This window comes from Chaetodon trifascialis, chromosome 17, assembly GCF_039877785.1.
Source record: "Chaetodon trifascialis isolate fChaTrf1 chromosome 17, fChaTrf1.hap1, whole genome shotgun sequence".
Taxonomy (NCBI): Eukaryota; Metazoa; Chordata; class Actinopteri; order Chaetodontiformes; family Chaetodontidae; genus Chaetodon; species Chaetodon trifascialis.
Window position 1 is genome coordinate 5,553,804 of NC_092072.1, and position 25,019 is coordinate 5,578,822.

The 25,019-nt window shown below is 42.4% G+C and overlaps 1 protein-coding gene across 2 annotated transcripts in view; it reads left to right on the top strand.

Annotated features, from left to right (window-relative positions):
- The first annotated feature begins 18,140 nt into the window (after positions 1-18,140).
- Positions 18,141-25,019, top strand: part of nedd9 (neural precursor cell expressed, developmentally down-regulated 9) — a 31,453-nt gene continuing 24,574 nt past the window's right edge. Inside the window, exon 1 of one of the 2 annotated variants that reach the window (XM_070984885.1) lies at positions 18,141-18,192. Coding sequence is in view for 1 of the 2 variants with exons in the window: in XM_070984884.1 (XP_070840985.1) it covers positions 20,213-20,224 (12 nt within the window). In the remaining variant the exon portion in view is untranslated. Of the gene's footprint in view, positions 18,193-20,024; positions 20,225-25,019 lie in introns of those variants that run through there. The other variant, XM_070984884.1, reaches the window with a different exon arrangement.

Here is a 25,019-nt window from a genome sequence, read left to right on the forward strand (position 1 = left end):
ATATTAGGAACATTTTGGTTTGTATTTGGATGTTTTAGCTTCCGAACATCAGAACTGTGGCTAATAATTTAACCACTTTTTATTTCCCAATAAATCAATGCTGACATTGCATGTAGTGGATTTACAACCTCTGTTCTGCTGTTTGTTCAGACAAGAGGGACCTAACCCTTCCCTGGCTTCGCACCAAAAGTCTGGTTCTTCATATAAAGTAGGAATCTTGTGCTTCAGCACAATGGAGATGTTTTATTTTCCGGTGCAGATGCAAACACACAAGGCCTGGGTATGTGGGGTGTGTGTATGTGTGTGCTTATGCATGCATTTACAGGTGTTGGAAGTGGCTGAAACAAGACAGTGTTAAGAAAGTGGATTTCTGGAAGTGAATATTTAACACCACCATGTTACTCCCATCCTGACCGGCTGCTCTGCTGCACCTCAGAGTGAGTTACTGACAATGATCAGAGTGTTTCCAGAGAAAGGCTGAATGGACACTGTCCTTTTTATGGAGTCAGTCTGTTGGTTTAGTCATTAGAGAAACTCCCTTTAACTCTGAGAAACCAGATATTTAGACACATGGCTTGTGAATGGCAGTGTTGGTCCACCACTTTGGCCCAGACCAAAATTTCTCAACAACTATTTGACAGTGAAATTTAGCACAGACATTCATGTTTCCCAGAGGGTGAATCCGTCTGACTGATGATCCGCTCACTTTTCCTCTGGTACCACCACGAAGTTCACATTTCTGGTTTTAACTGAAATATCTTGACAGCTTTTGGTTTATTACTATGAAACTGTGTTAATGCTGGTGAACCCCTGAGTTTTCCTCAAGCACCATCAGCAGGTCAAATTTTGGCCAATCAGCTAGCTGTACTTTGGGCGTACTGCTAATTATCAAATACTGAGAGACCATTTTACTGCACAATGAGTACTTTTACTTTTATCTAGGCATGGTTTTGAATGCAGGTCTTTTATCTGTAGTATTTACACACTGGATCTGAACACTGACTGAATAAACCACTGTCTGGTAATCATATGTTTTTACCTATTACAACCTATTGAACTTTCATTTTCCTGCCGTATCATACTGAATTTAACTCTTCATTGAATTGTATTCAGTGGAAACAAACCAGTAGAAGTGGCTCACAATTTTATATGAAGCCACCAGACCAGACTTTGTAACATTTGACTAAGTAAACCTTCAGTTCATCGAGAGGATAGTTTAAAAACAAGCATTAGTTCAGTAAGTTTTCATCTGAATCTTATACCTACAAATCAAAAAATCAGTTCATTCGATTACCCAGCGGGGCACTGCTGCATGATTCCATCCTCCTAAAAACAGTGATACCCCACACTCCCACCACCAGGCACAAAGCCATGCCATGGATTACTAGAGTACCTCAGAAAATACAAACTGGTTTCCAACATGAACTCATTCTGGATGAACATGAGGATTCTTGGTTTCCCTCTTTAAGTGCTTCTTGTGGGCCAATGGGCTCCTGGGAGGGCAGAGGAGTACATGGGAAACGAGCTTGTTAATTCATCTTACAGCAGGATTTCTATGGCCTTCTCCTATGTGACAAAAGGTGGGAAAACAAAACCGACCCGCTCACTCTTTGCTTTTGTTTTGCAGTAAAAATCTACCACTCAGTGAAGCACATTCCTCACAATGTAAGCAGGAATATAGACAGTAGTGGAAGCTCAGATGTTCGCCAGGATGAGAAAGTACTATACTTCAGCCTTTGATTCGCCTGTGTTTACAAATTTGAATTTAAAAAACGTCCTCTTTTAAAGAGTTTGGAGGGTGTGTAGGAATATGAATAAAAATGTGGGTTTATCTGCTTTAACGTTAGCTGCATGTCCAGCAAGTATCTTACCACCGACAGCATAAATCAAGCACCACTTGCAAGGCCAAAGTTTTACAGTTATTAACTAACTAGTTACTAATTTGTTACTAAGCACATTAAACAGTATGTAAACATACTGCAAATGGCACATCAATTGGGTTAAATACTTCTGTGGTCATTACTCTTCAAAATCACTGCTAACAACACGCTGTCTGACCCCGACATATGGGCTACAACACAAGTTTGTTTACTTTGTCGTTCCCCTGCCGGGGCTCAGCCTGCCAACTCCTGTCAATCAAACACTTTCAGTGTTAGTGAAAAGAAGTGTCTCTTCTTGCTAATCCAGGTCTAAACTGATTTATTCAGGGGTGACACACTAAAAAAATTTCCACATTTTTCTGGTCTTGGTCTGATCTGAAGGCCAAGTTAAGTCGAGGTTCTGAATGATCAGACTGTAACAGGACAGAGACAGTCTGGCTCCAGTTTACACTGAAACAAGCTTCTGTTTCCTAAATAACAGGCACAGGTTGGACAGGCACCACAGGTAAGAGGTAGACTGTTGCTCTTCTGTTCACATGTAACCTTGAAATAAAGTTTACATGCAAGGAGGATTTATCATTATAATCCAGAAGAAGGGCACTGAGGTAACACCATGTTGCATCATCAAAGAATTTATCCAGATTGGATGAACTTTTTTGGGGGCTTTACATCACCTCTATGTTGTGTTAAGATAATCCGGTATGAAGCCGCCTCCCATCAGCCGGATTGTTGACAGTGAAAGCACGTTTGTTGACCTCAGTCCTCCCCTGGGTGCGCTTCATGTTGTCTGGGATGAAGACTGAGCTCCAGAAAAGCAGGACCAGCGACCTCAGCCATCAGCCTGAGGCTAAAGGGATTTCCCAGAGTATAAGCAATGGTGTGATCCCTTTATGTTCAGACATACGTATATTATGTCTGCACTCCAGGTGTCCAAGCAGATCATTTGAGCATCTCCATCTCATTGTCATTAATGCTGCAGGTCGGGCTACAACTGATATTTTTAGCTGTATTTTCCCAATAATGCTTTATTTATTTGTAGGCTTGAGACAAAAAGCCTTTTTATGCTCTTGGGTGATATTTATATTTGCTATAGAGAAACAATCAATTACATTCTCAACATTCATTTTATGAAATTTTGTTTTTTCTGATTGTTGTGTTTTGACCCTCAGGGCCACCGTAAATACAACAAGTTTTATCTGTGTATCCACAGTACAGCTGAAATGAGGAGTCAATTATTCATTAGACAATTGAGAAAATCAAACAAATGTGCTGAAGACTTCCTGATTCCACCTTCTAAATCATGCTGATTTTCTTCTTTGTCTTATGTGATAAAAAAGCAAATGTCTTTGGGTTTGGGAGAGTTAGTCACACAATACAAAACATTTGAAGACGTTACCTATCGTAAGCTCCCAGAGGTATTTCTCATTATAGAGCAGACTATCAGCAGATCAATTCTTATGGAAAATAATAGTTCCAGCCAGCCAGTTATTTTGGTATAACTGGAAAAACAATTTCCAAAGGCAGCGTCTCTCAGTCAGTTCCTCACAATAAACACAAAGCTTTCATTTGGTTTCTCCTTTATCGTCTCGTTTCATTGTGCCGAAGTTGCATTGTCGTATCAGTGCACTTCATTATGTTTCACTGTGTTTGCTGTCAATCAACAGCTGCCCACACAAAGAAACAAGAATCTCTGCCAGAAAATGGGGTGAAAATTTGGGAGTCTTTGTCTGCTGGAACAGAAATTAATTTCAAGCTTGGTTTGACAGAAAAATATGATAAGAAATATGTTAATATAAGAAAAACTTGCTAACTTTGTATGACAGGCATTGCTAACAGATTGGGAGAACTGCAAACTGGAGCCAGACAGAAGTAAATACTCAATAAGTGAAGAACAAAGCTTGAAATTTTGGGAGTGATGCTGAGACATCTGACAGCTCAGTAAAACAAAGCTGCATCTGTTCTTGTGTTCTGCAGAGACGGATGTGAAACCAGCAGGGGAGCAGGTATGAATCCCTGCGGGCCTCCACGCACTCAGTCTGCTCTCTCCTGCTAAAGCTCTGACCAATATTTCATTGATTTTTCCCCATTTCTGTGACAAGGTAGAGAATATGCTTCAAAGACATCACATCCTCAGAGCTCTAACCTACATGTAGCAGCAGTGGAAAAGGCTGGAGGTTGTCGTGCCGGTGGGACTGCAGTCTGGCTGGGCTTTACCGAGAGGTGCTTGCCTGGTTGGGAAACAGCTGCCATGACCCACTTCTCTGCTCCGTGTGAAGCTCATCTCTGGATTTGATATGGTGAAATGGGCTGAGCAGACATGGAACAAAAGGTGGTTTTATCTTCATGGTCTCTTAAAGCGTGAACCTCAACTAAAAGTGGCTGTACACAAAAGGGCAGCTGAATGTGATCGATATACTGTAAACACCACACAAACAAGCAAACATTGAACTTTTTACTAACACTATATGTGGTTCAAAGCTTTAGTTACTTTAGATTATTTAAACAAAATATATATTAATTAATACATTATGATATATTATTATAGATTAAGCTATGGAGCAGTATATGAAGTAATTCATTAGCTTCACCTGTGCATATTAATGCATCTGGATGCTGGTACTTTTTGTACTAAGAGTATTCTAAGACTGTAGTATTGCCAGTTTAACTACTAGTTTTAAATACAAGATCTGAATTTTTCTTCCACCAGTGACTGTACCGAACAACTGAACACCTTGTGTCCTGCTGCACGTATGACAGTTTTGTTTCATTTTCTAATTTGCACTCCATGCACGAATGAATGAAAGCAAAAGCACACAAGGTGAATAATGAATCACCACCAACAATGGCTGCGGTGAAGAAGAAGCTGTAGCAGGTTGGTGTTTTGGCAGGATGACAGACAGACTTAGAACTGGTTGCTGGTCTTTTCTGTGAGTCTCATTCTTGGAAGAGAAGATTCAGTTCAGAAGATCCTGTTATGGCTTCAGACAAGTTAAGGTGTGTGGCTTGATGATGCAGAATGCTGGAATGACTACAGCTGGTAGACACTGTGTGGATTAAGTCCAATTTTAAGATCAGTCTACCAGACTAATTTCGGAATCTGTCCATATCGCCACCAAAACAGCTGTTGTTTGATATTCTGTTTAAATAATTAACATTATTGAGAATGTGGCCACCTCGGATTAATGCAATGTGGGCAGCATCAGACGTTTCCCCTTGTAATTCATCTGTGTCATCTATTGCAGTGCAAAGCAGCAAACAACTGAAGCTCAGCACCACAAACGGTTGAGGGCATAGAAAGATGAAACATGGATTTAGCCTCTGTGACATCACCCACAGGTTTCTGAAGAGCCATCATGAAGATCAGCGTCAGTGGGCTCCAGCCGTCGCCATCTTGGCAGAGCCTGACTCCACCAAACTATCAGCTAATCCAAAAATGAACAAAGAGGTGGAGCGTGGGTGGAGTTGAGGTGGGCCGAATGAAGCCTGGTTGCTCAAAGTCCATTGTCATTAACGGGGAAATTAGCTACAGAGACAAAACCATTTTTTGCACCAGGCTGTAAACATGTTTTTTTCTGCTGTTAAATTGGGCAGTTTAATATGGGGGTCTATGGGGATCGACTGGAGTCAGCCTCAAGTGGCCATTTGAGGAACTGCAGTTTTGGGGTCTTCATTTTTCAGGCCTGGAAGTTGCTGCTTGGTTGCATGAACTTCTGCCAGATTACTTTCCAGCACATTCATCTTTAGACTGAACTAGCTGATTGGGCTTTAAACAAGAGAAGAAAACTTTAATTTGACATTGACATTGTACTGATGATGTACACAACTATGCAGATCTTTGTTTTTATCTCATACATCTGCTCACACAGCATCCAAGTGGTGCATTGTGTTTTCGGCGAATGTCCTCTCTCCCCCCTCAGAGCCTCCTTGAGATCCACTTAAACATTTAGTCATTGTGATGAAGCAGAGCAATAAAAGAGCTCAAGTTGCCCTCATGTTCATTCACTGGAGGCGTAGTATGGCAAACAAACAAGGAGAGTGAAAGGCTAACCCTGCTGTTTTGAGTAAACTACATCCTGTACTGTATAATCCCTAAACGGAGGTCTTTTGTTGTGAAGGACTGAGCTAACTGCAGGGCGTGGTGGTATTACTGTACCATACCTCAACAGAGCTGTCAGGGTGAAATACAGCTGGCTTCAACTTACACAAAAACCAAGAGAAAGAGGAGATGGGAGCACCAACGAGGCTGATATGAACCAGTCTGAAAGAAGAAGTGAGAAGAAAATATAAAAACCGAAAATACAGGCTTTAGCATTGTTGTCTTGTCCTGGATTATAGTTCAGACAAAAAGGCCTGCGGTCGAAAGGCTTAAATCATATTCATAGCTCTCAACCAAATCAGGTCATTTCATAATAGGAATGTTGTGTCCCAAATGACAGACAAACCCGGCCTCAGCATGACAGTGATATACAGTAAAAGCCCCTGCAGGCTGAAAACAGGGGAGGATGGCAGTGATAAGTGAGAGAATGGCTCACCAGACTTGTTATTATAACAGGACGTGGCCATTTGTGGCTGCGTTCGGCACACATCCAGCTGCAGAATTGCATAATGTGAGAATAGGAAATTCTGCTGATAAACTCTCTATTGTTCTAAAGTGCCAAGCAGACCAACAAAATAAACATTACATGGGTTTGTCTGCAGGCTAGTCCAAACAACAACACTGGTTTCATGAGATGGATGAGGCAAGGTGCTCTTATTCCAGAAAATTAAAAGCATATCTGTGTGATTAGTCAAAAAATTTGACTATTTACAGCAAATGGCTAAACAGTGCAGGTAGATTTGGAAGAAAAGGCTTTGCTGTTTGAGGGAGCTTTCAAAGAATCTGATTGGACGTTACCAATCAGCTGGAAGTCAAGCAGCTGAAGAAGGAGAAAGTGATTGTGAGGCATGAATGAAGCAGCTTGTGCCAGAAGCAACAGTATGCTTCATGTGTGGAGGTGAAAGTCCCCAGAATACAGAAGAGTTCAATCATATATAATGCAAGAAGGAATTCTTTAAATATTAGAATGATAATATTTCACTCATTGTCAACAAAACCATCAGTGTGTTAATCTGCCTCTCCACGCTTTCCAGCTCCCCTCCCCAATCTGTCACTCAGCCTCGTGGCTTGGACTGGAGACTTAAATACATATAAAAAGGCAATATAAATATGTTCTTTCATTTTTAAAGGAGGCAAAGTAATTTCCTTGGACAGCCGGGCGCTTCTGAATTCAGCAAATGATACTCAAACAGAAGTAAATCGTGCTTTTGTTGGGGACTATTTGCAGCTGCAGGTTAATACACATTTGTTGCACTACTATTTACAACAGTAGGACGGAGTTTGTGGGTTTTAGATGACAGCTGAGCTCTGTGGCAGCAAGGAAAGGGATATATGAGGCTCAGGATACACCAGCTGAGATCAGTTCATTGATTTGGTCTTTGCATGAGATTTGTTGCGGATAAGAAACATCACCAGACTTATCCTTTAAGTTTAAAAAGTAACTGCGATAGAATTACGTCAAAACTGAAGACCTTTTTCATGTGTTTGCATGTGTGAATATTGATAATTGAGTCTACGATATAAAACATTTGCAGCTGATTGTGCTTGACTTAAAATTTAAATTGTGGCCAGCTTAAAAGAGAAAGAAACAATCACAAATCAAATGAAAACCGCATATAGTAAATATAGATTGTAGTCTTTTTAAAGTAAACATCTAACGGTTCTCCAGAGATTTCATTAGCGTGCCCTCAGGACTCTCCGCTCACAAACAAACATCCTCCCCGTTGCTTAGAGCCTATCGTGGCCTCCTCACAGTTCGTGTGTATAATGAGATAAAATGTGGTCTTGGTAAGTAGGTGAAGCTGGGATGTGGGCTCGGTTCAGCAGTAGCGAAGGCTCGGGGGAGCTTCACGCAGGCAGGTTATATCAGGTCAGGAGTGGAGCTGGATACCCTGCAGCGGCCAGTGGAGTTGGTATCCTGGCCTGTTTTCATTCCAGCCGTCTGCTCAGGGACCCGCTCTGGTGGAATTGGTTTAGCCCCAGGTAGCTGTGGATGAGGAATCCATATTTTCAGCTAAGTAAAGAAATCTGCACTGCTGTTCAGTGCAATAACCTCAACATCAGTGGTAAAAGCAGACATGTATGGCTCAGGGACAAAAGGTTGGCTGTTTGCATTGTTCATTTTGAGTCTTTTTATGCGGGAAATAACTTTTCCATCACAAAAAAAAATATAACTGCTGGTATATTTTGTAGCAGCTGAAGTGAAATGATATCTGGATAAAAATGCAGAACAATTGGCACATTATTCAAATTTCCAAGCGTTGTGTTTCATGCAAGAATAACACAACAAAACACAATTTCCCAGGATCGCAACACATCACATCTCTGACTCCAGCCCCAGTTGTTTCGTCCATGGTTTGGAATACGAAATGATTTACAGCGAGGCACATTCTTCACCCACATTAAAACTCAGAGCTGCTCCCCCGAGCCGAGGGATACAAATATAAACATCACTTAAAGTTCCTGCGCCCAGATGAACTCAATAGCAAAAACAAATGGCTGGTTAAGTTAGGCACCGAGCCTCGTGCGCATTCTTTCAGCAAATGGATTTTTCATCTGTCGTGAAGGTTTTTGTCTCTTCCTCAGCATCTGTTGCTTGGAAATGTGAACACAGCATGAATCTGAGGTGGTAAAAGTTTCTGGAAATGTTCCTGTCGTGTGAGGGTGCACAAACCGGAGGGGCATTAGTTCTGTGAATGGAGAGTTTGGGAGGGAAGATGAGGGAAAGAAATTAGAAAAATGTGCACGCTCACAGGCCTTTGACCACTGAACTAGCTGATGAGCTGACTGAAGACACCTTTTGCTGATTACTGGCCTGATTGGCCACAGCTGGCTGTCTGACTGTCTGTTTGCCTCTACAGAGTTGAGTGGTCTGCATGGTCTTGTAACAGAGACTGTCACTTTGTCCCTTTTATTTCATTCATTTCATCCCTGTCCAATGAAAGAAATGTCTCTCTAAATTTGGATCATGACAAACAAGTCTGTTGAAGTGACAGATACACTGTTTTTCACAGGATAGTGACAGCTTGAAATATTTACATCTTTCTGGCATCTGAAAAACCTCCTTTAGTTCTTTATTAGTGTGCTAATCTTGATTTTACTTGACAGTAACCTCAATGTGTTTTTGTCAAAAGCACACATTTTTCCACAAATTAACCATAAAAATCAGCAATGATTCATGCTCAAAGTAGAATTCAGAACTAGATATATTCAACTGAAGGCTCGTGTGTAACTACTGTATGTGTGGCTGCTTTTATTCAGATTGGCTCTGACTGCATGGGGGGGGGGACATGGCATTGAGACGAAACCACTCCGGATGGCCGAGAGCAGAAACTGGATCGAACTGCTGACCACAAGTTTGGCTGTTTGTGCATGAGTGTGTGTGTCAGACAGAGGGGAACAGACGGGGACTTTCAGGTGATCGTGCTGGAGGATCAGCTGATTGACGTTCTAAATATAAAACTCGGCCATCTTGAGAAGACTCGAGAAGACATGTTTTGTATCAGTGCAGTTGTTGAGGCTGAGGTTTACTCCTCACTGCAGCACCAGATTTATTATTGTGTGCTAACAATCACTGCCTTGTTGTAAACATCTGTTTCATATGCTGGCTAATGTGCTAGTGGCTTATAGATGAATGTTTTCATGGCAGCCACTTGCACAAAAAACTTCAACCAAAAACACAAAGGGGGTCAGAAACAGAACATGCATGAAATATCTTCCTTTAATAAAACTCAGATTCAGGATATCCATTCCCTTGTTGTCTCAGTTTAACATGATCAGGTTAGTCAGCTTGTTAGCTTTCTATCAAACCAATTAAAGTGTCTGTTTTTGAGTTCATATGCTGGTGCAGACAAATGTCATGTATTTTGGGGGATTTCCTCTGCTTTTATTAGACAGCAGAGAACTGAAAGGTCCCAGACTGTACTCAAAACACAACAGACAATAGGGAAAAGTCTACCAGAGATGCTGATAGGTCCTGTGTTCTGCCCACTGACAGCTGTTTCCCTGCTTGGAAAAACAACTGAAGAATCAGAGTTTAGTAAACAGGGCTGGGGAGGGTCTCATCTTCCTGCAGAGGTAGATACATGCATGAAAAATAGCAGAAACGGCAACAAGATCAGCTGTTGTAAGCCAACTTAAAGAAGTTATAATTCTTAAATCTGAATATTTCTATTGCATTTTAGATTTTTTATTATGCTTTCTTTTTCTGTTTTTAGCTACACTCGCGTTGTGGTTGTAGGATAGCTGCCGGACTGAAATATCTCGACAGCTATTGGATGAATCGCCCTGAAATGTGGTCAAATGGCATCCACAGTCCTCTGATAATGAATCCCAAATTCCACGGATTTTTCCACCCGGGCCACCATGAGGTCGATGTTTTTGCTGTCCGTAATATCTCTTAACCACGATCGGTTTATGCTAATTAGCACATTTTAGCAACATTGTAAGCATTATATCTGCGAAACATCAGAAAGTTAGCATTATCATTGTGAGCATGTTAGCATCCTGGCATTTAGCTCAAAGTACCGCTGAGAGCGATGTTAGCATGGTTGTACGCTCTTAATATTCCTTTCAGGCAACTTTATTTTTCTGTTTTTGTTGTTTTACAAATGGCTGGTTCGTGTGACCACCTGGGTGGTGCCAGACATGCTTTCAAAGCCTCCACTCCTACAGCTTGTTGATGTAATCTGTTTGTTTCCATTTCACGGTGAACAACATAGCATCATTAATGGCAGAGATGTCCTTCATTTCACCGTGTCTCATCATGTCTCCTCCACCCGCGGCCAACACCAAATCCAGATGTAAGCCAAACGCTCGCTTTGCTTTTCAGCCACAGATCCTGGGCAGAGCTCCGTGTCCTGACAACAGCAACCAGAAAGCAATCAGAGCAGTCAGACCCTGTTCTCAAGAGCCACAATTAGATTTGTAGCGTTTTCGCTCCAGACTTGGTGTTGAGCAATCCGCCAGCCCAGACTACACCCTGCTATGAGTTCATTAAGACACTACCCACACTACACCCATTCATCTCAGTCAGCAGGGTATGCAGGAAACCAGAACCCCATTTCCAATACCCCGCCAGCCATACCAGAGGCACACACTCACAAAGACCTCAGCACGGATGGCTTGCATTGTATCACTGACTTTCCTTCCTGCGTATTCACATATTTCTTCAACTCCACTGGTATGATTGTGCTTTGTCCCGGTTGTGTTTTGGTAGGATTAAGTTAAGAAAACACTTAAATGCAGGTATGAAAACAGGGGTGCAAACCATAGTGAACATGAGAAGTACTGGCTAAATAGAGCAGGAAGGAGAAAAGGTCAATGTGTGCAGTGCAACCAGGAGAAGCTAAAAGTAGGTCACTTGGCAGAGAGCTGTTTCTCGTGCAACAAAAGGTGAGTAATAGGACTGGAGGTGGAGGCAAAGGGCAGGAATCCCTCTTAAAATCCTGTTTGTTTTCACTCTGTTTTTGTGCTTATTTAAGGTGTGTGTGCGCGCCTGAGTGCACTCTAGAGCACCGTATTTCGAAAGCTGGAGGCACTGGCGGACCTCACCGTCCACCGGCATGTTTCGGGGGGTTGTTGCCTCATTTAGATCCTTCACTTCCCAGAATTCCCACCCGCATCGCCCATGCCCGCAGAGCACAAAAGGATGGATGGATCCTCTCCATAAATAACCAGCAGAGCAAAGCCAAAACCACTATGTTTTTCTCTCCATGCTTTGTTTGACGGCCCCGGACAGCTCTCTCCAGAAAGTAGCTGTCCAAGTGTGCTGGATGCATCACAAGGGCAGATAAATCTCTGGCACACATTTGCATGGAGGGAAAATAAAGCGGATAGAATTTTGTGGAAGGAGGAGAAGAAAACCGTGAATATGATCAGATTAGACTGACTTGTCTGCACATGAGATTATAAACAGAATCATGTCAGAAGGTGTTGACATAATGTGTCACGAAAGGTCAGTTCTTGAGTCTGATCACCTGACACATCACTTTCAGTTAGTGCTGAAATGATTAGTCGCTAGTTTTCATCATTAAAATGTCAAATATTTGATAGTTCTGTCTTTTTAAATGTGAGGATTTGTCTGTTTTACATTAATTGAAATTAATATTTTGGAGATTTTACTGCCTTGGTCAGACACAACAAGAAATTCTTTCATAGGATTTGGCAAACAAAGATTCATCAACTAAACAACTCCACATATTCTTCTCAAGCAACCTGAGGTCAAGACAACAAACGTCTAATCAATAAATCAGTCAAACAACTGGCCATTAAAATTGATGATGGCGGTAATGGTTACAGCCCTTCTTTAAATGACACACAAAAGATTTACACACATGCTCGTACACACAGAAACACAGTCATCATCTGAAGCTCTGCTTAAAGTGTCTCATTTCACTCCCACAATGCTGCAGCTTTAAAGCACCCTGGGATTAGTGGCATGATTAAAGCTGCGTGTGCACACACAACCCTGCAACACACACCATGCAACAGTAAATACACATGCTCGTGGGGCCACACACACACACACAAATACACACTATCCAATCAGACAGAGAGCAGAGGGGGTCAATACGCTCAGTCTATCACCTCGCCCACTGGAGGTCTTATCATGCTTCCAACCAGGCGGAAAAGCATCTTGCAGCTGAAATGTGAGTGTAACACATCAACACGTTACTAGACATCATCACCCTGAAATCACAGCCAGAACCCTAAATCTAAAGCCAGAGGTTTCATTTCTTTTCCGACATACCACCTGCCCACCAACAAACCCCTTACAGATCTACTTATCTACCTTCATAAACACCAGCCATCAAGGTCGAGATGATTTTTGTTGCTTAACACGATTAATCACATAAAATCATAATTTCCCACACTGGCTACTTCACCATTTATCCATTACTACCTATTTCAGCTTCTACTTCTACTACAGCTAATATTACAACATCTACTTCATCTTCAGCTAACAATTACCTAACTACTGTACCATTAACCTATTTTAGCTAAATACTTAAATAGTGTTTATCCAACACTTACGCTAAGTATTTCAAAATATATCTGTAGGTTACTGTTAGCTATGTCAGCTAATTATTGTATCATATGTCCATTACTTTCAGCTAAATATTTCAACTGTCTATTAGCTTGCCTTTAGCTAAACATTTCCATTACAAACTAACTGTTTCAGCTCTTAATTATTTTTAGCTATCTATTTCTATTTACTTTAGCTAAGTATTTTTGACTTTTTATCCATTACTTAAACTATTTCACTACTTATTCATCACGTTTAGCTCAATATTTCAACTGCTTATTAGCCTGCTTTTAGCTAAATATTTCCATTGCAAGCTAACTGTTTCACTATTTATCCATTGAGTTTAGCTATTTCAACTGTTTTATATTTTTAGCTATTTCTACCATTTGTCCACATGTAGCTAGTTCAACAGTTTATTCATTATCTTTCTGAAGTGTTATTCTTTTGTGCAACACTTTCAACTTCTCATGCTTGCTAACTACTTTTTACATACCATCAATTCCAACTGTTAAGACAGAGCTGATTCAGTATGTGGATATATTTATTTATATATTCAAACCAAACTGTCATTTCTGTCCCTTTAAATCAATTGAGCTAACACTAAGCCACAATCTTGCATGAACCCCTTGGCAGCTGCAGAAGTACCATCAGCTGAGAATCATTGTCCTGAACTGGGATATCGCTCATATTAGTGGGAGCAATGGTTCATGTGAGCAGAGGACCGGGATGGAGGTCCCCCCAATATATGAAATTTGTCCTGTTCAGTATTTGCAATGATAGCCAAATTGCTCCTGCTTCACATCATAGATAGATAGATATCGATGCCCACTGCCAGCTGAATATTTTGCCCTTGCTGTATGCTGACTTTGAGCCGAACAGTCTGGTCCTGCTGTGGATTGAGTGACATGTGTAGCTTTACAGTACAGCTCAGTGGAGTGGATGATTGGGAGCCAGACCTGAGCCGCCACTTTGTCAATATCATATGTATGACCTTGGTGTACTCGCATTTAAAGTGTAAAATAAGTATTTTTCACCTCTCTTGTTTCCACTAATAAAGCTCCGTTGTGTGCAGGGATCTGTATGTCGTCTGAATTTTAAAACTGCTCTTGACACTGAAGCATTATCCTGCAGTAGCTGGTGACAGAATGATGAACAGTTGGCTCTGCTGCAGAATACAAGACCAATCCAGAGGCAAATTACTCACAGGGGAAGGTGTGCCCGGGCAATGTACAATGAATGAACAAGTGAGAGGGATTAAAAAACAGAGTGAACATTGAACTCTGGATTTTAAAAGATGGCCTTGGCGTCCAGTTAAGAATAATTCACGTTCACAGTGAGCGTTTACGTGTGCAGCACAATCTAAGTCTAAAACAGACTTTTATGGTCTTGTTTTTCAGCAACCGTGGATCACTTATTTCACTGCCAAGTTGAAGGCCAAATAAAGCAAAGCCTTTAGCCGCGTACAAGGAGCTATTCAGGTCATTGAAATACAACTGTGACAATCAGACGTAAATGAAACCCTTCATGTTTGTGAGGTTGGTCAAACTGGAGCCTTGGAGCGGTTGCTAAAGGCTACAGAGCGATAGTGCCGTGACTGTTTCCTCTGATCTGTGGTTGATTCAGCTAATGATGCAGAAGGGAATCAATCCTCTGTAATGTTTAAGCAGTGTTACGGAGAAGCACGGCACGTAACGTTTGTGAGAGCGGCGTTTAGACTTGGAAATGTGATGACTTGAAAAGACTGATGTCAGTTTGAGATCATTATGTCGGTTCGACCAAAGTTCACACCAGAGCTGGAAATCACAAATCATTTAAAGTGGATCATTTCGTCCCATTTGGCAGATTTGTAGTCGGACTGTCTGTAGTTTGTTTGTTGTTTTTAAAGGAAAAGTTAAACATTTTTGGAATTACCATTTTTCACTTTAGTAGAGGAAAACATTAATATCAGTCTTGTGTGTGCGCTCAGTATGGAGCTGGAGCCAGGAAACGATTAGCATAGCTTAGCATAAAGATTCAAGGCAGGGGGAAACACATTTTTTGTGTGTTTTGATTAAAAGAAAAGATAAAATGATCAGTAAGCTACAGAGGTGTGGGTAGACATTTCAAGAGAACCAGGCTAGTTGTTTCTAGTCTTTATGCTAAGCTAGCCTAATCATCTCCCCTTCCTCCAGTGCCCTCTCATCTAACATCTAACCAGACAGAGAGTGATTACCAACACTGGCAGCAGCGTGATACAAAACTAATCAGCAAGTAATTTTTCAAATGCATTTCACAGTTTACTGTCTGCCTCAGAAAACAGCTTTTTACCCATAATGATAATGCACACCATTTGATTGCAGCCTATTGCGAATCCATCGACTTGGGTGACACTGACACACAAACAGAGACCTCCAGGAGCCTGTCTGGACCCAATTAGACTGAATACCTGTAATTTGGACAGACTCTTGTTTCCAAAGCATCGGGTGGACTCATGTCCACGAAAACCTCTTTTTCTCAGTTCAGTTCTTCGGTTCACTCTTGGTTTCTGTCGAGTTCAGGTTGAGGATACTGTGTTGGAGGTTATTTTTTTCATACCCTCATGGCCACACCTCTAGATCACCTCGTCTTCCAAAGAACAAGGAAAGAAAAATATCTGAGGTAAGTGCAGTTTCAAAGAAGTGGGCAAATACCCGACTTTACGAGAAGAGGAAAAGTAAACAGTGAGAGGGAGGATCAGACTGGTCTCAGTTGCGTAACTTCAAACCACATGTTGCCTTTTCTTTTCCTTTCTTTTCTGTATCAGGTACAGTATTATTTCACTTGCCTCTGGTTATATGTAGCCATGCAGATAGGTTTGGTTTTACGTGCCCAGGTTTGAGATCATCTTCTGGGATAAGGAATGTTTTTCCAATTGAAGGGTTGCTTTGCTCACAATTTATGGAAAAAAAATAGTTTCTCATCAACTTTAGTGAATGAGATGTTGAGTGTTTTTGAGATTTCTGCCTCTATTCAAATGGAGGCGAATGGGCTTTGGTTTGTGGTGCTCACAGCACTGGAAAACCTCATTATTTATGTCCAGTGCCAACCTGCAGCGCTAATGCAGGAAGTAGTGAGCCATTAATGAGTGGAGGTCAGGAAGGTACCTCTGACTTAGATGCAGGAAATCGTGTTCATGCGTGTTCAAGTTTTTAAGTCCTTGAACATAATGGTTTGTCAGCATCTCTTAGTTTCAAATCTGGCGTTCGGGCTGGAAAGGAAATTTCAACTATAACATCTCTTTCCAAAATCAGTGTCACTGGACAAGCTGTCAGCAGCAGTGGAAACGAAAACATGTTGAGGTCTGTGGATTAGCGGAGTGACGAGACACTTCTTCTGAAAAGAGATGTTGCTGCTGAAGTGCTAAATATAATTTCTGAACGCTTTGAGAACCACAGATGAGATTCGGTTCACTCATTGTGTTGGGGTGGTGGCAGAAAACTGACAGACGAGTATCTGAAAACACATCAAATCAAGAGTGACTCAGTACCACGAGAGAAAAGTGATGATTTTATGGAAGTGATGGGGGGAAAGACATAACTCTGCACAGTTTTGGGTACAAATGGCAGAAAAACATCACAACCCCAACTGTGTGTCAGACTCATATTTTCTCACTCCTCCGTCTTTGTGTGTTTTGTGCATTCCTCTCTGCTGCTGCCCGGCCACAAGGCTTCACAAGGTCACAGGGCACAAAGGGGGAGACGCTGAGGACGAGTCAGGGGCCCCCGCCTGTCTGAAGGGTGGTGGTCCCCATAAATCTGCCTGAGCTGGTTTGCGAGAGTTTGAGGGACAGTGATTCACAGGCAGCAGTGAGGGGCCGCCTCCGCCTGGCCCGCACAGAGGAGCTGTTGTCCACCACCGCCAACACCTCCTGCTACTGTCCATCCACCGAAACAGTAATGAAGATCCCCGCTTCAGGCAACAGAGCCCTGTGATCTCCACTTATGTAAGATATATGGCTGCTCTGCCCTCTGTTAAACCTGGGGTCAGATCTGCAGGGGCGCTTATGTAACCTAAACATCACAGACACCTGGCGGAGATGAAAGGTGGAGCGGCTCATTTTTCACTCGCTCTATAAGCACCTATTTCCGCGCTGAAATGTGCCATAATAGCACTGAAAGACCTCTGCACCTATACAGACTGGAGACCCTCTCCGCTCATGTAATACGGTAGGTGTGAGACCACAAATACTGCGGCCATGGTGGCAGTTGTCATGACGACCGGGGCTTGCCACCCGGGCCCAAATGCCAATACAAATCTTCCCCCGGCCAGTGATTGTTTGACTTGTCCGCTGAGATTCAAAAGGAGGATTTGGGGGGCTGTAACTCAAGCTTGTGAGAAGAGCTCTCCAAATCTCTCATTTCTACCAACGGTGAGCTGATAATGCGAATCAGGCTGGAGCTGAAACCAGCCAAAATGACACGCCACCAGAGATTGAAGACTAATGGACTCATTCAATCCAGCCAAATGTTGTGAAGAGGGGATAAACAACCTTTTTGGCTTATTTCAGGCTGTTTTCTTCCAACGCGCTGATATAAACAGATGGGAAAAGGAGTTGTTTGTCATAGGAAACAGGTGCTCACAGGCACATAATCACATGCCATACACTGAAAAGAATAGCCCCCCATACCCACTTGTGGCCCAGAGAATGGGCTCCAGCTGGGCATGGTGTATATTACACAAACGAGTGTTTTGAGTGCCCTTACAAGAGGCATTCATCTGAGGATATGACTGTTCACAGGGGACAATGAGAGCCGATAGGGTCTCTGTGATTGTAATAAATGAGCTGACACAAATTAGAGCATTCGGAAACACATGAGAGGCAGGCTAATTACAGGAGGCTTCAGCCTCTTTAGAGAAAACAGTCCCCATAACAAACAGGCATGCCTGTATGAGTGCAAAATGTTAGAAATGACAGAACTAACTTCTTTTCCACTGTGCTTCTGTGTTGGTGAGGTGCAAATCTTCAGTGCAATAACTAACACTTTGCAGACGGCTGAGTGCACTGAGGAGGTGTTAGCAGGGTGATGCAGAGAAGCGAAAGGCTTTCCTGCCAGCTTGTCAGCTTGTCAGAGATCAGCTTGGGTGTTTCTTGTCACCTCCATTAGATGCAGAGCTGAGTGCACAGAGGTGACATCTCTGCTATCGCCTGTGCTGTCTCCACTCAAGTCAAGGTGAGCACTGAAAAATAACTTGTAAATTCATGTTAAATATCCTGTAAATTAATTCTCTTGTGCTGTTAAGTATTGTGTGAGGAATTCACTGTATGTATTGTATTTTGTATTGTACAGAGAGATTGAGTTTATTGTGCTTTGTGATTCATTTCTTCTAAATAATCAGCTCCAGGTAGCTTGTTAGTCAGCAAATTGTAAACAGCTGTTGTAACTTTGAACACAACACCTCCAAAGTACACAGTTTTGTGGACTAACCTTGTAAGAAGGATTTGGAAAGACCAGTGAATGACATGCAACTATAGTTTCATGCCAATGTCTCTTAATTCTGATTTCCTCTGGTGGGGCAGCGACGTGCAGCAGTGATACTTTTAAAAGAAAACGCTTCAAGTAGAAAACAGGTTACACCTTATCCCCATTTGATTTCTTATCTTGTATCTGAAGTGTTTATTTCATCTCTGGCAAATCACAAATACCTTGTTCTTGTGCAGCCCTCATTTTCAGACTTGTATCCTGAGGCTGTAGTCACTGATTTTCAAGTACATTTTTGTTTCACCTGAGCTCTGCAGTGCAGGACAGCATTGGAAAGACACGGCCACAGCCCACAGAAAAACTCATTTGTTTCTGTATTTATTTATTCATTGGAGAACAGGATGATGGTGTTGGGAGCAAAGGGTTAAAAGGTGGTGTTACAGGGTGTTGTAATTTTCTTGTGAACTGGCAGACACATTTTCGGGCCGAATAAAATGCTACATAATCACACTTGGTTCAACAATCAGGCTTTGACTGTTTCTGAGAAAAGCAACCAACACTTTTTTCTTTTTATTGCATATAGAGACACAATAATTTCCTGATACGTAATAGGTCAAATCATGTTTTATTTTGAGAATACTGTAGCTAAAGTGCATTTGCCAATTATCTCATTATTCTTATAATGTAATTTTCTACACATTTTTTTCCAATAAACTTTATTGCAAAAGATATAATCAATTAACAATGCAATTCATGAAATTGCACTTGACTGTTAACTAGTAGGCAGCTAGTGGAGCAGTATCTTAGCAGGAGGTGAGTGATTTGCTGGTAAATTGTCTACTTTTAACCTTTCACTTGAACTTTGATTTTTGCTTAAATCCTTGTTGAACAGTACTTGAGGCGACAGCAGCAAAAATGATGGAGAATTGTGATACTAAATACTCAATTGCCACAGTTTTGTTGCGTTGTATTTGTACTTCTTCTGACCCTCATAACTCCTCGATGTGAGCACACAAACATAATACATGCTTAGAAATCCCAGAAAATAGGACCATCTTAAAAGTCAGAACTTGCCTAAGAATCATCTGGTTTTCAAGTTTTTTCAGTATCAAAGTAATCTAGTCATAGTTGTCTGTTCTTCTGTAGGTTCAGGACTAACAGAGGCTGCTAATAGCTAATTGGGCATTTGTTAATGGTGCCAATATACTACCTCCAAAATTTAGAGCAGGATTATCCTCCAAAGAACAAAAGACCAAATCTCTCTCTCTCTCTCTCTCTCTCTCTCTCTCTCTCTCTCTCTCTCTCTCTCTCTATATATATATATATATATATATATATATATATATATATATATATATATATATATAAAATTTTTGCATTATTGATAAAACAATTTATTTTTATGAGACTATCCCCACTGAGGGACTATGTGATTGAATCTACGTTGTACGTGCTGATGACGTCAGAGCAGAGCGCCTTGAGAGAGGGGGCGGGATCAGAATGTTCCTCACGACCAATCCGTGGCGTTCTATGCAAATGAGCTTGTCGACCGTCAATGTGGTGAGGAGCGAGCTTCATGAGGAGGACTAGAAGGAAGCGGTCCGGGTCCAGAGATTCCTGAGTGCGTGTTTCTCCGGTCCGTGAAGCTCCGGATGGCTCGTTAACCCACAGAAAACCCCTGCAGACCCAGAACCAGCAGATGTGCGCTCTTTGATTCGATAAAGCGGATATATTTCTCACTTTTGCTGGAGTCACAGAGAAGAGCTGCAAGATGAAATACAAAGTAAGTGAAGCGGCGCAGAGTGGAGGCGCTGCTTTTCTGCCTCTAATCTTCATGAATGCTGGATTTTTTTGTTATTTACACCAAAGCTGGGCTCGTCTGAGGGGTCCGTGTGGGTGCTGTGATTCAAGAAACTTCTTCACTTTGCTCCCGTGGCGATAATTATAACTTCTTGAAATGAGCGCATCCGGGTTTGTCTGAGAAGCTGAAATGGTTAAAAAAAGGGAAACTGCGCTCATGAGAGGTGATGGAGGGAGGAGGATGCTGACACTCTTCATGTTGGATGTTTGTGGTTGATATGAATGTAAATGTGTGTGAGGCTACTGTTGGTTCTGTTCAGGCATCACAGGGGCGTAAATAGAGTAAATAGGCACCCTACACCCCCCTTTGAAACAGAAGAAACAGGAACAGAAATAGATGTTCATTTAGTCATTTCAGCTCAGATTAGTTGCTGACAAGAACTTTTAAAATACTGTTAAAATTGACTGACCAGCAGGTGGATAAATGGGTGCAGAGTCACACATGTCCTCTTTACCTTGCTGCTGTCGGACTTTGGTTTTTGTTTAATTCAGACGAGATTAGCTGTGTGATATATAATTTCCTTGAAACTCAAAATGTTTAAGCAGGGAGCAGCTGATATTTCTTTTCTTTGTCTGTCACTGTACCGTGCTTCCAGCTCCATTGTGATAAATCATTTTTCTTAAACTCAATTAAAACACTGTGGTTTTTATTAATAACATAACCAGAAGGGAAGTGTGTCTTTTTGGGCTTATTCAGTGACTGAAATGACTCAAACATCATTGCACTGATGCAACCATCCTGTTGATTCAGCCTATGGGTTGTAGTGTTAAAGGGAAAGTTACCTTTGAATAGCTGGTGCAGAAAAAAAATCCCTCAGCTTGATTCATATCATGAACTGCCTGCTGATATTTTTCCACTTCATCATTTCTGACACTTTGAAATGAATCATGTCCTCATAAAATCCTCCCCGTGCTCTGGTTGTGATTGGAGCCCTCAGATTGCTCTTGGCCTCAGCACGTAGCCAATCAGGGGCTCTGTTGTGTCTGTCACTGTCAGTCATCGGGGTTTATTTTGTGATGGGCTGCTCTGTGTCGGCTTTGAGGAGAGCTCACATGATTTGACCCCGGCGTTTTGGATATTTTTGAGCTTCAGGCTTTATGTTACAAACACAGGGCATCTAATAAGAGACTTGAATGTTGCCTTGAACTGTTTCAGTGTCGCCCCTCTGCTTTATTTCCTTCATCATGGGCTACACACACCTTAGTTTGAAGTCTGCTTCTCCATATTAGGGAAGCAAAAACTGCACTCTGTCATGCAAAACTGTGCTAAGTGTCTGGATGATCCAGGCTTCAGAGGGCAGCAGCTTCACCTCTTCACTGGCTGTTTTCTGAAGTGTGAAGCTGCTGTTTGCCAGTTTTGCCTCAGACTCCTGAGCTGACACAGTTTGGGTCTTTTCCTCGGTGTCTGCCGGCCCTGGTGTTGCTCTTTAGTCGGGTGTGGTTGTGATTGGAGGGCGTCCGCGCTGTGTAGCTGCGTCATGGTCGCAACTGAGTCATTGTCCTGTTAAGTACACAGTTGACGGAGCAGAGGGAGCCGAACAGTCCGCGGCGGTGATGACGTTTCTGGGCGCGAGGCCAGAGGGAGTAGCACAGATTTCATGGGAGGGAAGGACTTTGATCGGGTCTCCATTGATCACTGTTTTCAGCCTCGACAAGGAGATTGATCAGTGGGTTTTAATAAATGTGAGCACTTGTGTTTAGAAGCTGTTATCTGCACAGAATACAACCTCTCTGACGTAAAACTGTGTCTACACGTCTTTGTTTGCCTCTGTCGCAGTCAGGCGAGATGGGGGCAGCATAGAAATATGCAGAGTGCTCTTTACTTATAATAAACATATCTGCATTATGCAACACTTCCACAGGAAAGCAGGGTGGCAGGGGGACAGGGGGACAGACGGAAAGCCAAACAGGCCTGGTCTTGGTTAGACGACACATTTTGCGTCACTGCTGGGTTTATGGAGTTTCCTGCAGGCCGGCCTCTCACAGATCCGTGTTTAAATCTGTTAAATAGTGTCAAAGTTTACTATGTCCCCTATCAGGTCTCAGCATCTGCTCTTGATCTCAGCCGCAGTGAATTATTCACAGCTATATTAAGCGCTCCTTTCCTCGCCGAGTGGTAATGTTTCAACAGAAGCTTAACGAGGTCGTCCCGGTGGTTGGCGCCCGTCACATGTCCTGAGGTGAGGCCCTGGCCAGACGCTCCCCTGCCCCCCCCCCTTCTCTGACATCAGAGATGGTTTCCAAAGGGTGTTCAGGTGTGAAGGGAGGGCTTGTTTTCCATAGGTCACCTAATGCGTATAATCCCCCTGATGGGTCCACACACAGACGGATCTCTTACAGCATCAGTGAGGCCCACGCAGCGGTGTGAGGCGGTTATGACGGGCCCAGTGCGCACTAGTTACTGCTTATGAAGCACACTCATATGTCCTCTCACATGATCAAATACAGGCTTGACATTGGACAACATCAACATACATATTACCCAGCAATCATCACTGACAAAAATACCTCAGAAAATACAAATGCTTATACTTTTGCTAACAATAAAATAGATTTTATAGTTATTTGTAGTTTATGTAGAATATGATTTTGTTATAGATTGCGACGGACGATAAACTATGATCATATTTAATTTAATGTGAGCTCCCCTGTCAATCACTAGTAAGGGCTTTATGAGGAGGAGCAGCATGAGCTCCATATTTTGGAAAATTTGCTTATTAGCTTTCTGGTAGAAATCCAAAGAAATACAACCATCAGCTAGAAGGCAGTTAGCTTAGCTTAGCATAAAGACTGGAAACAGGGGGGAACAACTAGCCTGACTCTATTCAGAGGTAGCAAAATCCACCTACCTACTAGCATAGAATAAGCAATAGACTAAAAACGTTTTATTATTTAAACTTTACCCCCTGTAAGCAACAACTTGTTGTTTTCACTCTTTGGTTTTTGTTTGGATTAAACAAACAAGATATAATGCGTTTATTAGCGAGCTTCAGAGATGCTGGTTTGCAGTTTTTGTTGCTGTCCCACTGTTTCCAGTCTTTAGATTTCTATTTACCGTCATCTAACACTCCAACAGCAAGAAAATAAATGCATTTCCCAAAATGTTAAACTATTCCTTTAAAGTCTTATGACGTAACTGTCTGGGGCAAAATAAGTAAAAAAGTCATCTTTCGTACATCCTCGCCCAGAGACGTCCACAACCTTTTAACTCATTCCTTTGTAACTGATGTAACTGTTGCAGAAATAGCTTCACAACCACAGAGAAGAGTGATTAGGTGAACCCATATTACGGCCAATATGTGTGTGTGTGTGTGTGTGTGTGTGTGTGTGTGTGTGTGTGTGTGTGTGTGTGTGTGTGTGTGTGTGTGTGTGTGTGTGTGTGTGTGTGTTTTCCTCAGCGTTTCGCTTTTATGGGTCCAGGCGCTGGTCCAAAAGCAAAGAGGGCTGGAGGAGAGTGGAGCAGACATTGTTCTGAGAGGGAGGAGGAGGAGGATCTGTGATGCTGAAAGGGCCTGCAGAAAATGAAAGAAAGAGGAAGTTGTGGGGGGAACGAGAGGGCAAACAGAGTTGGATGTATTGTGGGGGGGGTGGAAGCCGGGAGGTCGAGGAGCGCCCTGTGAGAATGAGAGCATTTCAGGCGATTGTGCGTGGGAAGGTTGTTCGGAAGATGCACATGATTGTTTCAAGGTGCCCCTTTACATTGGTAATGAGTCTGGCAGCGGGGCTCACCGGGATAACCGAGTCTTTTCTTGTCTGTGTGCAGCATGTTTGGTTGTGCAGCGTTGTGAAGAAAGAGACATTTGTATTCTCCTGAAAGATGAACAGAGTTTGCTCAGAGAAAACCAGGCAAACAATCCCTTTCAGAGCTCGTGATCATCCTGTGCAGGGTTTCCATGCACATTTAAGCAGTGAAAAAGCTTTTCCATGTGACTTTTTTCCCTCTTTCCACAGGCGGTTTATTACCCCACCGCCTGTTAAAAAGTCGTGGTATTATCATGCTGTGTCGTCTGGTTTTTTCAGCGTTTTCAGTGCATTTCGGTGCAGACTTATTTGCCCCTGTGCCCCAAGGTTGCTCCTGTGCAAGGTTTTCAGCGAGCATGAAGAGCTTCTCTCCCAGCGAGAATGAATAGCCGTCCCTCCAACCCCCCGCTGCGCCCTCGCACCATGAGCCAGCCATTAACATTTGAAAACAGTCAGCGGGGAGACAGACTGCATTGTGTGCTCATTTCAGCCAGAGAGAGAGAGAGAGAGAGACTACCCAACATCAGCAACAATGCATATAATCATTTCCATGTTTGACCTTTGGCGGAAATAATTCTGGCCACCTCCTTCCTTCCCCGTGAGGAATGCCAACTATTTTTCAGGGTCATCTCTAAAGACGTCGCAGGCTTCTGTCAGCTTGGTGCGACCCTGTGGAGAGTCGGTCCTCGTGGCAGATAAGAGGAGGCAGGACAGCTGCGAACACCGGGGAAGAAAAGTGTTTAATACCACTGCAGAAAACCTGCACTTAGCTGTGCTCTGAAATGTGTTTGGAGGACTATCAGTGACTTAAGTTGGCTGAACATGTGACGTAAGCATGCATGTGCAAATTAGTTCAGAATTTGCTTCATCGTACATGAAATTAAACTGGATATCTTTGGATTTCTGACTGCTGGTTGGATAAAACCAACAAAGAAAATGTGATTTTTCACCATGTTCTTGCAAAATTATTGATTGAT